Source organism: Sapajus apella, unplaced genomic scaffold, assembly GCF_009761245.1.
Source record: "Sapajus apella isolate SASKATOON/1434 unplaced genomic scaffold, GSC_monkey_1.0 scaffold13, whole genome shotgun sequence".
NCBI classification, from domain to species: domain Eukaryota; kingdom Metazoa; phylum Chordata; class Mammalia; order Primates; family Cebidae; genus Sapajus; species Sapajus apella.
The window spans coordinates 24,965,170-24,982,078 of record NW_022436953.1 but is presented as its reverse complement, the minus strand read 5'-3'; the positions used below and the strand labels follow the sequence as shown (position 1 = coordinate 24,982,078).

The 16,909-nt window shown below is 37.0% G+C and overlaps 1 protein-coding gene across 12 annotated transcripts in view; it reads left to right on the top strand.

Moving 5' to 3' along the window:
• Positions 1-16,909, top strand: part of ATE1 (arginyltransferase 1) — a 240,889-nt gene that overhangs the window by 142,591 nt on the left and 81,389 nt on the right. For 5 of the 12 annotated variants that reach the window (XM_032281854.1, XM_032281853.1, XM_032281862.1 and 2 more), the window contains one exon: positions 12,602-13,491. The exons of 1 other annotated variant lie outside the window; for it this stretch is intronic. In XM_032281854.1, the coding sequence (XP_032137745.1) occupies positions 12,602-12,780 (179 nt within the window). In that variant the 3' untranslated portion in view covers positions 12,781-13,491. Of the gene's footprint in view, positions 1-8,429; positions 8,578-12,601; positions 13,492-16,909 lie in introns of those variants that run through there. 6 more of the 12 variants (XM_032281861.1, XM_032281859.1, XM_032281856.1 and 3 more) reach the window with 4 other exon arrangements.

Here is a 16,909-nt window from a genome sequence, read left to right as displayed (position 1 = left end):
ATTTGGAAAATTACCAGAATGTGACACGATAAACTGCTACACTAAGTGTAGCAAAATGAGATATGTTTTTATTTCCTCTAGTAGAGCCTGTCTCCATAGGAAAACCATACTGTTGTAAGAAAAGTGAATGTGTATTTGCCCCTAAGATTAATACTGTAGTTTCTAATTTAATTTTATGCTCCAGGAAATTTTTAGAGGTATTGCTACTTAAAGGTACTTTTGGAAGTCTCTAGCTTAATTCTCCTGAAGAATCAAAGATCAACCTAATGTCAGATTCATTCTTTGGAAATTAATATTATGACTCCCTGCATTGTAAATGGGAATTTGTCTTTGTGACCTAAAGAGGTTGCCTATCAATTTACCATCATGGTAATAGCTTTTCTGACCTATGAAATATGGTAGAATTTAAAGCTGTTAATTTAAAATAAAAAACGTATAGACAAAATGAACGTAATAGATCCTAAGATAAACTGATTCAGTATATTTGATAATTTAAAAAAATTATTAACTACACATGTATTTGCTTATATTAAGTCTAATACCTTCTTTGTCCTTGTTTCAGGACCCTATCCTATTTAACACTTTTATTCTTATTTTGATAGCTACATTTCCAGTTACTGTGTAACTGGTAAGGATCACTTAACATATCAGAAGAAAAGAAACAGAATATGAAAATACTTCAGTAGGCTGGAATGATAAGAATATGTCAGAACAAAATTTAACAATGAAAAAGTACAAATGCCGTGCTTGGGTTTCAGAATACACACAAATATGAGGGAATATGATGGGAAGCTGAAAACACCATTTAGCACTAGCATTTTGATATGGTTTGGCTCTGTGTCCCCCCGCAAATGTCATCTTGTAGCTCCCATAATTCCCACATGTTGTGGGAGGGACCCAGTGGGAGATAATTGAATTATGGGGCAGGTCTTTCTCATGCATGATAGTGAATGGGTCTCACAGGATCTGATAGTTTTAAAAATGAGAGTTGCCCTGCACAAGCTGTCTTTGCTTGCCACCATCCATGTAAGGCGTGACTTTGCTCCTCCCTGCCTTCTGCCATGATTATGAGGCTTCCCAGCCACGTGGAACTGTAATTCCAATTAAACCTCTTATTATTATTATTATTATTATTATTTTGTAAATTACTGAGTCTTGGGTATGTCTTTATCAACAGCATAAAAACAGATCAATACACAACATTTTTTATTTTTAAATTTCAAATTTACATAAAAATGACAAGAATAATATGAAGAACATATGCATACCCTTCACTCAGACTTCCCAGTTGTTGACATGTTACCATATTTGCCTTATCACTTCTTCTGTTTTACTCTGTATTTTCTTCTAAACCATTTGAGAATAAGTTTCTGATACATTGCATCATTTTCCTTCAGTATCCCAGTGTGTATTACCTGAAAACAAGGACACTTTTTTTTACGTTACTAGACATGGCTGTCAAAACCAGTAGCATTGAGATATTACTACCATCTAATCCACACAATACTGTACAAATGTTACAGATTTTCCCTATAACTTCCTTCATAACACAAAAATGCATACACACATACACAAGGTTACTTTACTTTTCTCTCTTTTTTTTTTTTTAGACCCAAGGTTCAAGTGAGGATCTCGTGTTGCATTTATCGTTGTGTCTTTTAAGCTCCTTTTGTCTAGAACAATACCATAGTATATCCTTGTCTTTTGTTACCTCGATATTTTTGAAAAATCCAGTCACTTTGTAGAGTAGTTCTTAATTTGTGTTCATCAAATATTTCTTCACAATTAGATTCAGGTCATGTAGTTTTGGCGAGAACACCCTAGAAGTGTTGCTGGGTTTGTACTGCATCATTTCAGCAGGTGTGTGATGTTAATTCATCTCTCTGCTGTGACTTGAATTTTTATCACTTGGTCAAGTGGAATGTATCAGGTGTTTCCACTGTAAAGTTGATAAGTACTTTGTACATGTTAATAAGTAATTAGTAAATATTTTGTAGAAAGCTCTCTTGAGATGGTATAAAAATCCTGTTGTGTCAAACTAATACCTGCTAGTTTTTGCATCTACTGATAATTCTTGCCTCAATCATTTATTACTGAAATGGCTGCCAAATGATGACTTTTTAATTCTATCACTACTTTTACTTTTATTAGTTGGTATTCTCCCATAAGGAAAAGCAGTCCTCTTTCCCTGTTTGTTGTTTATATTGGCATTGACTCATGTAATCTCGTTTTAATCAATGTGTTATAAATACCGTTACTTTTCATTATTTTGAATGCTCAAATTGTCTCAGATTTGACCAGTAGGAGCTTTTTCAGGGTGACTCATGTTTTCGTTTGACCCCATCATTCTTTGAGCACTTCCTTTCTGCACAAAATATTTCAGACTCATCTTATACTTTCTCTGCCTCAGTTCTGTAATCAGTCACTTCTCTAGGCAGCCCTAGTTCTTTTTTGTGGAGAGTAATATTTGGAATACAAGATGTGAGTAATAGGTATGCTCATTGCCACTGGGGTTTCATTGTTCCTAAGCCCTCTCAGCAGACAGATCTAGGTAATATATGTGAGTTTACACACACACATTTATATCTACCTGCGTATCTGTATGTCTACATCAGTGTATAAAAATCATGAGTTTTTCACTAGTATCTGAAATTTTAATCCATCACAACAGTTTGTTCTAGTCTTTTCTTCCATACCTGTAGCTCCATTCTCTGACAAAGAAATCTGGGCTCCCCCTTTTTCTCAGCCTATTTATTTATATGCCCAGTTCCCTTGTGTGTAACTAATTTCTTGACCACATGGGCCAGAATTGGCCCAGTCCTACCAGCCTGAGCTCGCAAACGTCTCTTTGGCCCCAGCCCTAGCACATAAACCAACTTCCTTATCATTTTTGAGAAATTCTGTAATAACCTGTTTTGCATGTTTTAATTTACATTTCTTTCATTATATTTTGTGAGTTTTTAAGCCCAGCCTTTATTAGGATAAAGATAAATGGTGAGATAGGAAGTGTCTAAGATGAGTATTTAGAGGTCAAAACATAAAATAGAAGTTTGAGAGTCCTTATTCATCATCATAAGAGAGATTTTATTAGCATTTTGCTTTGCCAGTAGAGATCCTACCAGCAGTGTGTGTACTGAGGTGATAAAGTTGATGTGATATTTTTGTATGCAGTTGCCTGATTTTTGCATTATCCTTCTGCCTTTGTCTGATGAGCTTTTATAGGACTTTGATACCACATATCCATAATATCAAAAATAATCTGGAGTTTTTTGTGGCTAGAATCATTTTGATAAATTATATGTTTTATATATATGTTATATATGTATGTTTTATATTTATATATACTTTTAGGAGCCATAGTTATTTTTAATCAACATCATATCATGATTTTTTTTCCTTTGAAAAATTATATTTTAGCCATGCTAGTTCAGCAAGAAAATGAAATAAAAGGCGTTCAGATTGGAAAGGAAGAAGTAGCACTGTCTCTATTTGCAGATGATATGACCTTGTACGTAGAAAATTCTAAAGAATGTGAAGAACTATCAAATGTAGTAAATGAGTTCCACATACACAGAAATCAATTTTATTCCTACACACTTAAACAATGAGCAGTTTAAAAATGAAATTGTCAACAATTGCATTTACAGTGGCATCAAAATAAAATTGTTCAGAATAAATTTATCAGAGCAATGCAAAAACTTATATTCTGAAAAATATAAAACATTCTTAAAAGAAAGTACAGAAGATCTAAATTAGTGAAAAAAAAAAAATCTCATGTTCATGGATCAGGAGACTTAATATTGTTAAGATGGTAGTATGCCTCAAATTCATTTACAGATTCAGAGCGGTGATCTAGTAAAATCCCAGCTGGGTTCCCTGCAGAAACTGACTGTCATAAAATCCACATGGAAATTAAAGGAATCCAGGATAGCCAAAACAATCTTTAAAAAGAATGATTTGACTATGTGGTCCTGGCATACAGGCAGGCATACAGATCTGGACTAGAATTGAGAGTCCAGAAATAAACCCTCATGTTTATGGTCAGTTAGTTTTCAAAAAGGATGCCAAGACAATTTAGTGAAAGGATATAGCCTTTACAACAAATGGTTCTGGGTGTTTCAAAGAAAATGAAATTGGCTCCCTATTTCACACCATCTACAAAAATTAACTCAAAATGTGTTGGACCTAAATATAAGACCTAAAATTATAAAATTCTTAGAAATATACGTTGGAGTAAATCTTAATAAGCTTGGATTAGGCAGTTTCTTAGATATGATATAGAAAGCACAAGCAACAAAAGAAACAAATAGATAAATTGGACTTCATCAAAATTTAAAACTTCTGTCCTTTCAGAGACCCAGTCGAGAAAGTGAAAAGATAATTCACAGAATGAGAGAGTGTATTTCCAAATAATGCATCCAATAAGGATCTAGTAACCAGAATAGGTAAAGAACTCTGACAACTCAATAAAAAACAACCCAATTAAAAATAGGCAAAGGACTTAAATAGACATTTCAAAGAAGACATATGAATGGGGAATAAGCACGTGAAAAGATGCTCAACATCATTAGCTATTGGGGAAATGCAAATCACATTCACAAAGATACTGCTATGCACCCACTAAGAAGGCTGCAGTCTAGAAAGCAGCTAGTAACAGTGCTAATGAGGATATGGAGAAATTGGAACCTTTGTATACTGCTGGTGGGAATCTAAAATGATGCAGCCACTTTGGAAAACAGTCTGGCAGTTCTTCAGTATGTTGACTACTAATAGATGTGATGGTTGCACAACTCTGTGAATAAACTAGAAATCCTTGGTTTGTATAATTTAAATGGGTGAATCACGTGGTATGTAAATTATATCACAATAAAGCTGTTATTAAATGACATTTTTCAAGCTTAGAGATTTCTTAGTTTTCATTTTGACCAAAAATATTCTGAGTGAAATTACTCACAACAGCATTACTTTGTAGAATATGAAAATGCGTAATTCTCTGAGCTGGAGTCCCAAAGTAATTTCTGAGCCTCCACCAAATGGGCTTGAGCTGGGAGCCTCGTTATTTCTATCACGGCAGCTCTGCATTCCTTGGCTTAGCCTTTTGCTGTCTTACACTGAAAAGCTTCCTTTCACCCTCTCTTCTCACCTTTCCTGTCACCCCCCTCATAAAGATTAAAACGTATTCTAAAGCATATTTGACTTTGAACTTGCAGAGTTGCGTTTTTGTAGAGTATTCCTCCCTCTGTCATACATTTGTTGAAAATTTTAAATTCTTTCATTAAATCAGTTTTGCCCAGTTGTCTTCAGCTATCTGCCACTTACATAAGTATCTTCCTTAGAGTAGGTAACTTATTTATGTAATAATGCTGTAGAAGTAAATAATGAAGTTAAGAAAATCGACTTTCATTATCTTTTAGAAAGCCTAGAAGTTATAAAGTCTCTCTAAGAATAACAAATGAGTTAAATCCTCATAAGAAGGAGAAGTAAAGCTTTGATCTCTAGATTCTTGTCCTTTGAACGTACCTGTGAGGCGCAGTTCATCTCCCGTGAATAAAAAGTTGGGGAAAAAAATCCAAGTAGTTGTTGCCCACGAGTTTTCCTGGAAGATTAGAATTTCATGGAGTTGACAGCATATTTGTATCACTAGTGATCAAATACTCATCTCAGAAGAGAGTTTGTAGGATTGCCTTTGGTTTTTATTTTATGAAATTAGATTGTGATACATCAGAGACAGGAAAAGTGGAAGAAGTTCTAGTTGAAACATATTTCTAAGACATCTCAGTAAGCTGGGAGTTTTTCTTAGATGAAATGGCACATGGTCTTTAATCTCCAAATGGCTTATTTTTCTATTATCTTCAAGGTCACCTAAGGAAAGGCCTGTTGTGCTGTGTGGGTTTAGCTATAGAGATTTTTGTCTACAAGCACTGATGACATTGATTAGGCAGCAACAAAAGATTATTATAAAAGGGTTTTGTAAGGATTTGGGGTGCATTTTTTCCCTTAGTATATAAATCATAATTTATTGTTAATGGCTGAAGTATCTGATAGGATGTTTTTGCTTAGGTTTTATATTAATTATGTAGAATATGCTAAGAATTGGAATCTGCCTTTCTTAGGAACATAACTAAATGATTATAAGACCACAGGATGTTAAGCCCAGAAGACAAAAGTATGTTTTGTTTTTCTCAAGTTTCTCAAGTAGTTTCTCAAGTTAATATATTACACCCACTGAAGGGATAATTTGATGTTGGTTAACTTAAGGTATGGCTAGAATGTTGTCCAGAACTATATTTGAATATTTAAATGCATTTTATGAAATTGTTAAAATGCTGGTAACTCAGATGGAGGTTTGTTGAGGGGAAGAGGAACTGTAGAAACGAGGGTTCTACGTAGGGGGCTGACATCACTCTACTTTGTTTATTTCTGTGTTATTTGAATTTTACAACAGGGATTACTTTGATGACTAAAAATGATGTAAAATTAAAAATTAATATCATTATTATTGAATAGTCATTAATTAATTGGTAACTAATTCCAAGACAATTTTGAGTTCATTCAGTTTGATAGATTGAGTTTTTAAAAATGTATAGTGTATCTCTCCTTTGTTTCTGTCACTGTGTGTCTTGTTGGTCTGCGTTCCCTGTTTCTAAGGCACTGCAGTTGTAGCTTGATTTCTTTGGGTAGGGAGAATTCTAAATTTGAGTTACAATTAAAGGTTTTTTTAGGTGAGGAAAGATAGGCTTTAGTATTCATTTTTAAAGAGAAACTAAATGTTTTTATTTGCTTATATATCTCAGTATACCTTCTTGATTGAATAAATTGCTTCTGACAGAATGTACAAATTAAGTTTGAATTAATGTAACTACAGAATTAGATATAGTCTTACCTGAGTACTGAGGAGTTTGTGAAATGTTAGAACCTGGTGTATTGGGTATGATGCACATTAACCCAGGGAAGCAGTTAGGTTTGAAGGAATGTAAGGGCAGGAACTTGACAGATGCTGATGACACATATTATTAGATGTTTCTGTGGCATTTTTATAGTCAAAGTGTGTTGATGGGAAAACTAAAGAATTTGGGGCAGTTGACAAAATTAAGTCATTTTTTAGTAAATTAATTTAAAAGTTTCCATTAAGTTTCAGCATAATCTGTGAGTTGGCGATAGAATTAGTACCACATTACTTGCAATATTAAACAACAGTAACAACAATTCTACCAGTTTCTGAAGGATTTGAACACTAAGACTAAATATATTTGGATTTCCAAGTGACTTGGATTTATTAACATTGAAGAGAATGAGAGGATTTTAGAATTCAGGAGTATCACTTTTTTATAATTATGTATGACATTAAAAGGTGAATCTTGATACCTACTTTATAAGATACTTTATTTATTATACATTTGACAACTTTGATCCAGAACAATTCTAGGCCTCAAAAATATTTGGAGTTAAAATATATGTATATTGAACTTGATTAATTTCTGTGCCCTAGCTCTATGAAAATGCTGTAAATTAATTTAGAAGTATAGGAGACTTAATTAGATACATTCGTTAACAGATAAATATCAGTGGTATCATTAAGCCAGTTTGGAATTCAGTGGTTGAAACGTAGATATTGTAGTGTTTCCAAAAAATATGACAGTTGTCATTTTAGAGCTTTTTCATGTGATCTCAATAAATGGAATGGAAGTATATATTTTGACAAATGAAACAAAATTTCTGCTGTCTACAAGGAATACACTTTAAAATAATTAATGTAAATTATACATAATGGTAGGTTTTTTCATAATCTTGTATTTTTATTTTTATATGTCATACCAGAAAAGAGTAAAAATTAGAAGATGACATTTTATTTTAGGTAAAATGACATATCAGATCTCATATTTTTATTTGCTAGGGTGTTTCATTTATTGGTATCTTAAAGTATGTCTGTCCTCAAATATTTTAGGATAATGATTTAATCTGTTAAGCATCGTTCTAGATAGTTAAATATAAACATACTTTAAAATTCCAATTTAAAAAATTCAGGGGCCGGGCGTGGTGGCTCACGCCTGTAATCCCAGCACTTTGGGAGGCCGAGGCGGGTGGATCACGAGGTCAAGAGATTGAGACCATCCTGGTCAACACGGTGAAACCCCGTCTCTACTAAAACTACAAAAAATTAGCTGGGCATGGTGGCGCGTGCCTGTAATCCCAGCTACTCAGGAGGCTGAGGCAGGAGAATTGCCTGAACCCAGGAGGCGGAGGTTGCAGTGAGCCGAGATCACGCCATTGCACTCCAGCCTGGGTAACAAGAGTGAAACTCCGTCTCAAAAAAAAAAAAAAAAAAAATTCAGGGTTTTAGATTTAGAAAATTTTGTTGTTTTGCCAGTGTTCTTGCCGTTTTTTTCACTTGCTGATTTCACCAGCCTTCACTTTTTTGTTTGTATTAGACTCTAAACATGCTTGAATCTGCCTTTTTCCTGCTAGAAGCATTTAGATGGTGGAGATTGTTCTTCATGTTGCAGCATGCACACATTAAAATGTCCAAAATGGACAGCAGGAACCAAGGTGCTGCCTCTTCGTTTGTCATTTACCCTGGTAAAGGATGTCATAACCTGGTGCATGTTAAATATTTAATTGTTTCAAACTATGTGAACTTTCCCCTTTGGTTGGTTGGAGTAATTCATAAGAAACAACACATATTTTGAAATTCATATGTGTATCAGGTTCTAACCAGGAACACACAAACCACTTCAAGTATTTACAACAGAGAAAAATTAATGCAGGGAGTTGGTGATAACAGACAGTGGTGTTGCTGAGAGCCAAGCAAGGCACGGAAAGATGACCCAGAGATTAGCAATAGCAGGAAGCTACTGCCACCCTAGGCTGAGGAGGAAAAGGGGCTGAGGGGTCAGGGCTACCCAGAACTGACAACTTCAAGAGCGGCTAGACCATCTTCCAAAAAGCAGAGCCACAGAAGAGAGAGGAGAGGTTTGGGGTGGAAATGCCCTTGCTCCCCTCTCCCAGCTCCAGTACCTTGTTACTGTCTGAACCCAGTCAGAGACCAGCTGAGCCTGCAGGAACCAGCCTCCTGCAATACGGAGCAGAACAGGTGGAAGGCAAGGAACAGAGCTGAGGGCAAAGCAGGCGCGGGGTGAAACAGCGATATTGAGGAGGTTCCTTCTCTTGACAGTTTATGTCTATCTTCTTCTTGATCCCCTTTGAATATGTCCCTGGACAAATTGAAAATAGGAAACGACATTGGCACTCAGCTCTGTGGAAGTGAAGGCCCTCTGGCTGGCATCCTGGGTGTTCCTTTCTCCTCATCCTTCCATGCCTTCCCAAGCTGGTTCTCAATGAAGGACTGTGGTCTTCTCTGCCAGTGTAGAACTTCTTTTTGGCTAACAGCACATGGTTAGCTTACATCTCCTGATAGAAACCTCTAAACAAGTATAGGATGTAGTCATTTGTGGGATGCCACATTCTCTAAGATGATTGAGATCAGCTAGCCTGTGAAATAAATTCATACAGTGGAAACACTCATTTAGATATCAGAAGAATAGTGTTATGCCTGTCAATAGTGTTATGCCTGCTCAATCTGAAATTGAGCTTGGCTGATTTATCCTCATTAGTTAATTAATGTCTTTTTAGAGAAAGCATTGACTGTTGAGGAAGAATAAACTATTAATATCATTGCTACGATTACAAAACAATAAGGGATGTAACGTAACTGAAGTATTCAAAGCATAGAGCCTTGTATGAAGTGGACACCCAGTAAAATGTTTGGTTAAATTTGTAGTGAATCTGCTGTGAAAAGGTGATCATTGGCTTTGAGAAGTAGTTATGAGAGTTTATAGCTGGAAGACTAAGACATCTCCAAAGACAATCCTGTTGATTTATAGAAAAGGCAACTGGCATTTCTGTTTTCATTTTCAGGAGATTCGAACTTAGAAAAGAAATAAAATGCTTAAATCAACCTTAAAAAACAACTATTTTTTAGATTATAAAAGTATTAGAGAATATCAAAAAATTGTGTGTGTGTGTGTGTGTGTGTGTGTGTGTGTGTCCCAGTGTAAAGTCTATAATTAATTCTCCCAGAGATTGATTCAGCAAATATTTATGGAGCCTCTACTGTGTGCCAGGTAGTGTTCTAGGCACTGGGGAAATATTAGCAGGCAACATAGTTGAAATATTTCTTCTTATGTCATTTTATTCCTAATGGAAAGGGAAATAGGCAGTAAATATATGTGTCCGGTGGCAGTAAGTGCTGTGAAGAAAGATGAAGGAGGATTAGAATGAGTTTCTTCCTATTTTATGGGGGACCAGGGAAACCCTCTGAAAGTGATCAGTGTAATAGAGGGTAAGCTGTCTGGTGCTCTGGGGAAGAGGGTAATTCTGGGCAAAGGGAAGGCTTAGCAATAAGTTCTGTTAACAGGCTGACATATACATCTCCAGATTTTTTTTCCTATATGTATATTGGACTTTTAAATAAAATAACTATTTTTTAATACTGTGCCTACTTTTTCCTTTCTCTTGACAGTCTGTCTCCTGTTGTCTTTTTAACAGTGTGTATAACGTTTCATTCTGTGGATATACCTTAACTCTTTACCTGCTTCTCCATCAATGGACACTCAGGCTGTTTCCAGTTTCTAGTATTAGAGAGTGTTGCCATAAACAGCCTCATACATGCATGGAAATACTTGTGTGGGTATTTCTCTGGGACAATGGTTCTCAACCAGCCTTAAAAAACTTAAGGAAATACTGAAGCTCAGGTCCCACTCAGACCAATTTTTAAATTAGGGTCTCTGGGGAGGGGATTGGGCTTTCATATTTTTCAAAATCTCAGATGATTGCAATATGTAGTCAGGCTTGAGAGCCACTGCTGTAGGATTGTTCTTAGAAGTAAACTGGCTGAGTCAGTGATAAAAAGCTTTGTACATTTTAGTAGATGCTGTAACATTATTCTCTACTCCTTAGGATTAGGAGCGACTGCCAGTAATAGAGACCTAAGATAATATTGGCTTAAACAAAATAGTTTATTTGTAATGTAAATATCTAGACATAAGCAGCCCCGAGCTGGTATGGCAGTTTTGTTTCCTGAAGTCCTCATTTGCCCAGGTTCCTTCTAGCTTTTGTTTTGGCTGAACTGAAAGTAAGCTCTTAGCCTGAACTCCAGGTAGAGGGTAGGGATCCTGCCGTGATGTCCACGTTCCAGGCAACAGAATGAAGGAAAGGTTGAAAATGAAAGTGGCAAAAGGCACAGGTCAGCTATCCTTTGCAAAAGATGCCCGGAAACTTCCACAAAACACTTTCACTTGTATCCCTTTGGCCAGAACTTGGTCATGCAGCCACACCCAGCCACAGAAAGGCTGGGAAACAGACTTTCGTCTGGGTGACCTGTGTGCCCTGAAGAAAACCAGGGCTGGTTTCATGTGAAAGAGGAGAAGGACAGATGGTGGCAGCCACCAACAGTCTCTTCCACATCTTCCATGAAAGCATCTGCCCTCCTACCTAAGACTAGGAGTGTGCATTGTCCAGACCTGGTCAGTCACAACTGTGGAGTCAGCCAAAAGCTTCAGTGCAGATTAAAACTTCAGATAATATGTTGGTACAGGGAGAGGCAAAACATACTTAAGTCAGATGCAGGAACGATGCTGGAGAGCTATGAACTTTATCATTTGCCAGAAAATAAAACAGGTGCAAGAGGCCAGTGTTTTAATTCCCATACTTCTTTGTCTCTGCTTGATTTCAGCTATCATCCTGGAAGGTCTTTATCACCTTCAGCATGGTAGTTGTTACTTAATTGCTAACATACCCAAGTTTGTGTTAATGTTAATGCTGCGCACCCTTATTTGAACATACTGATCAAAGACATCCTAATACATATTTATGTTTTAAGTTAAAAAATTTAAAATTAAGAAATGAAGGCTAGGCTGGGCATGGTGGCTCACGCCTGTAATCCCAGCACTTTGAGAAGCCGAGGCAGTTGGATCACGAGATTAGGAGTTTGAGACCAACCTGACCAACATGGTGAAACTCCATCTCTACTAAAAAAAAATATATATATATATATTAGCCAGGCATGGTGGTGCGCACCTGTGTGTAGTCCCAGCTACTTGGGAGGCTGAGGCAGGAGAGTCACTTGAACCTGGGAAGCGGAGGTTTCAGTGAGCTGAGATCATGCCACTGCACTCCAGCCTGGGCAACAGAGCGAGACTCTGTATCAAAAAAAAAAAAAAAAAAAAAAAAAAAAAAAAAGACTGGGTGCAGTAGTGACTCACACCTGTGATCCCAGCACTTTGTGAGGCCAAGGCGGGTGGATTGCTTGAGGTCAGGAGTTCGAGACAAGCCTGGCCAACATAGTGAAACCCCATCTCTACTAAAAATTAAAAAATTAGCTGGGTGTGGTGGCACACACCTGTAATCCCAGCTACTTGGGAGGCTGAGGCAGGAGACTCGCTTGAACCTGAGAGGCGGAGGATGCAGTGAGGTGAGATGGCGCCACTGCACTCCAGCCTGGGTGACAGAGCAAGACTCTGTTTCAAAAAAAAAAAATAAGTACAAGGGAAATGGAAAGTTTGAAATGTGATGTTTTAAAAATCAGTATTTTTTGTAATTGCAGTGGATGAAGATCGCAGTACAGAACCTGATCGATTGCAGGTGTTTCACAAGAGAGCCATTATGCCTTACCGTGTTTATAAGAAACATCAGAAAGACCCAAGTGAGGAGGCCGCTGTTCTGCAGTATGCAAGCCTGGTGGGGCAGAAGTGTTCTGAGCGGATGCTGCTGTTCAGAAACTGACCTGTCGCCTCTGCCGGGGAGTTCCTGTGTTGTGCTGGTGATTTGTGCCTGGATATATATTCAGTACCTGTGGGGAAATAACTGTCACCACCCACAAATTAGACATTTTTTATTTTGACTATATGGCTTTTAAAAAATATTTTGTGGCAATGTATCTGTGAGAATCTCATGGTTAATATAAAGATTTTAAAACTGTGTTGTGACCTAGCCCCCATAACTGGGGTTTATCATTTTGGAGATTTCGTTCTAGAGCAAGATATGTTCAAAATCTCCTGTTTATATTTTGTAAAATGAAGAAGTGAATCTAAGTAACTGAATCACAGTTGTGTGTTGTTTTGGTTCTGTTAGAGAAATTAAAACAGACTGTTTCCTAAGGCGCATTTCAAACATTAGCTTATGCTAGGAAACCTTAAGGATGGGGAAGGTGGAAAGTTCATTTCATCACTTAGAAAATATGTCTTCTCAAGAACAGAACTGTGTGCTGTTACTCAGTGTTCAATATTAAATTGCTGCCAAATGTTATGTAGTTTAATAGAGAACTTGAAAATAAAACATTAAAAAGGATCTTGTGTTAACATCGGTGTCATTTGTTCAGGACAGTCCTGTTCATGTCAGTTGTCTTGGCATGGTTTTTCCCCCTAGAATGTAGTACTCCCTTTTACTCTAAAAAACCCGCACTTGGGACAATAAAATACCGAATTGCTCTAGCTACATTATTTGCTTTATCTCTAAAAATGTAAGAAATTGAATTATTTAAAGAAAAATGTTGGTTTCTGTCTTGATCTAAGCCTCATCCAAAGGAAATAGGCACTGATTTTTTATCTTGCAACTCAGGACATTCATCTTTGGTTATTAGTGGAAATTAGTTAATATGTGATTACTTTCATAGTTATGCCACAAATCACATTTAAGAAGGAATCATTCTGACCTCTGTTCCAGGACAAGAGCTAGAACAACCCTTTTCTTGCCCTTTGATTTGAGAGTCAGAGTCAGGGTCGCTTCTACTACCCTAGTAACTCAGAGCAGAAGCCAGCTCCTTCCTTCCCTCTCTCTTTTGTTGAGTCCTTTGCCCACCTTCTAAGGTGGCAGGCACTGTGCTGGGTACAGGAGAAGAATCGGACATGTCCATTCTTACCTATAGTCGAACTGTGTGGGAAACAGGACGAAGGACGGGGAGGGTTATTTCCTTGTGCCCTCTTCGTCCGCTGATCCCCTCTTCTGCTTCCAGCTGTTTGGCCAGCAGGCCCTTTTTCGTCCCCATTTTGCCCATTTTTCTGTTTTGATTCCAACTTTTTTAAAAGCCACATTATAAAACACAGTAGTGTGAATCCCACTGCTGATTTTAAACTTTCCTCTAAAATGTACTGAATATCGACCGAGCATTAGAAAATCCTCAGTTAACTAGAATAAAAAGGATCATATGACAGTGATTTTAAGAATGAAATCTCTAGAAACTCAACCTCCTTGTCAGCCGTATTTCTTCGTTCAGAGTGTGTATGTCACAGCTGCCGGGTGCCGAGTACTTTGCTAACTGAGCTACAGCAGTGAGCAAAGCCATTTTCTCTGACCACAAGATTTTACGTTTTTCTGGGATTTTGACCTGCAAAATAGTCTCTTAAGAGCCTTTGAGAGACTCTTACTTGGAACTGCCTTCAGAATCTGTAGAGCTTTTTTTTCTTTTTTCCTCTAAAATGAAAAGAGCTTCATTTTATGATTATTTTATAACAAAAGTGATACTCAGCGTAAGCAGTTAGAACATTAAGAAAAAGTATAAATAAAAAGTAAAAATAATCTAAAACCCAATTATACTCAGAAGAAGAAAAGAACTGTTATGTATGTGTACACACATACCTATGTAATACGTAAAATAAATTTCAAAATAAGGCTTCAGAAATGTGGTAAGCAATCTCAGCATCATTAAAATAAGCAGGGTAGGGCCCGTACTTAGCCCCCTTAGCATTTGGATGTCCAAGTTGATGTCACCAGCTGCGTTTTTCCTCCTTTTGTCTTTGTGATTAGCATGTAAAATGGTATTCATAAAGATAACAACTCTTGCATATCAAATGAAGAGAAAACTTGACTCCAACATCTTACCCCAACTCTGGTTTCTTCTGGCAGAATTCATTTCTAGAGGAAAATGATTCCTGTCTGTAAATCATTGTGCTTTCCCTGAGGGTGGCATTGTAGGTTGGCTCCAGCGGAGACCCTTCTTCTTGGCTGCTGTATTCACGCATTATGTTTGTTTGTTTGTTTGAGAGTAGTGTATTGATCCTAGTAGTCAAAGTGTCTTAAAAGGACACCTATTTGTCCTTTTGAGCCCCAGCTGAGTGAATATTGATAGTGGGCTAAAAAAGGACAGTCAAGGAAAGTGACCCGGCCTTGTTACTTGACAAGCAGTCTAGCTGAGAGATCCGATTTCATGTTCAGGCTTTCATAGAGAGACACAAGAACTTTGCAAAGACAGTTTCTATCTTTCTAATGCAGGAAGCTTTGCATTTGCAATCTTATTATTGTGTCCCCTTCTGATTTCAAATACATTCACACCTACCTTCCTGTTTTGGGATCAAAGGTATAATTTTGATTCCCCATGCTACCATCTTTATTTAAATTATTTCTGTTCTAAGAGATTTTTGTTATTTTTTTAAATATAATCTGAGCACTTTTTTGTATTCTAAAAGATAGAAGCTATCAGAGAAATATATTGTTCATTTGATTAAAATTATTTAGATAAGAAATATTACTATGTTCACTTTTAAATAGCTTTATCCTATTTTCCGTTCATTTTGTAAATATTTGTTGTGTGTAGTTTCTTAACATGTCAGAATCTATTATGTAAAAGAAGCTTTTCAGATTTCTGAACAGTATATGGTTTGATTTTATAGGCTTTATATTATTTGAATATGAATAAAGATGAGAACGAGTATGATGAGCCGTTAACTAAAATGTATCTGTCATTGCTAACTTGAAAGGAAGTAGAAACAGTTGGAAAGTGTTTGGATTAGAAGTTATTCAAGTGCACATTCTTTTCTAAAAGGAAACCAGTGACTATAAGGCAAAGCAAGTCTGATTGCATGTGGTATTTTTTGCTTTTGTACATGCTTTTTGAACAAGCCATTTGATAAAGCTTAAATGGAAAAAATAAAGCTGTTTGTATCTGCAGTGGCTCTTGGTGGTCATTATTTAAAAGACGCATGTTTTCATCTTTTAAATTCCTGAACACATTTCACCTGCTGTGAATATGTAGAAAACAGAGGCAAAACATTGGCATTATGAATCACAAAATTTAATTTTCACTAAATGGAGTTCCAGACCATGTGGTTATCTAAATCAAAGTATGGTGGATTCCTTTCTCAGAAAGTAAAAGAAATCTCATTTTAAGCAAAAAGGCTGGATTCTCACAAGATAAATTAGGGAATAGAGTTTTTTAACCCAAAGGGATTCAAAATAAGACTTTAGGTATCAAATTCACCACAACCTATGTGGTTTAAAACAACAGGAACGGATTCTCTCTCAGTTCTGGGGACTAGAAGTCTGAAATTAGCATGTCAGCACAACCACGCTCACCTCGCTCTGGCCACTGCTGGCTGCCGGCAGACCTTGATGTTCCTCACTTAGAGATGCCTCACTCCCAATTACTGCCTTCGTGTTCCCATGGCCATCTCCCCCGCCTGGGCTTCTGTGTCACCATCTCGTCTTTTAAGGACACCAGTCATACTGGATTTAGAGTCCACCGTAATCCAGCATGACCTCAATACATCTGCAAAGACCCTAATTCCAAATAAGGTCACATTCACAGGCAACATTATCTCTGTGGGCACACATTAGCACCCCAACAGCGCCCACATTGGACGGTGTCGATGCAGAGCCTTTCCTTCACCACCGTATGTTGTACAGGACAGCGCTGCAGTAAGGCAATTTAAAAAACCGAAATGCAGCCGGGCAAGGTGACTCACGCCTGTAATCCCAGCACTTTGGGAGGCCAAAGCAGGTGGATCACCTGAGATCAGGAATTTGAAACCAGCCTGGCCAACCCGTCTCTACTAAAAATACAAAAATCAGCCCAGGCAAGGTGGTGCATGCCTATAATTCCAGCTACTTGGGAGGCAGAGACAGGAGAATTGCTTGAACC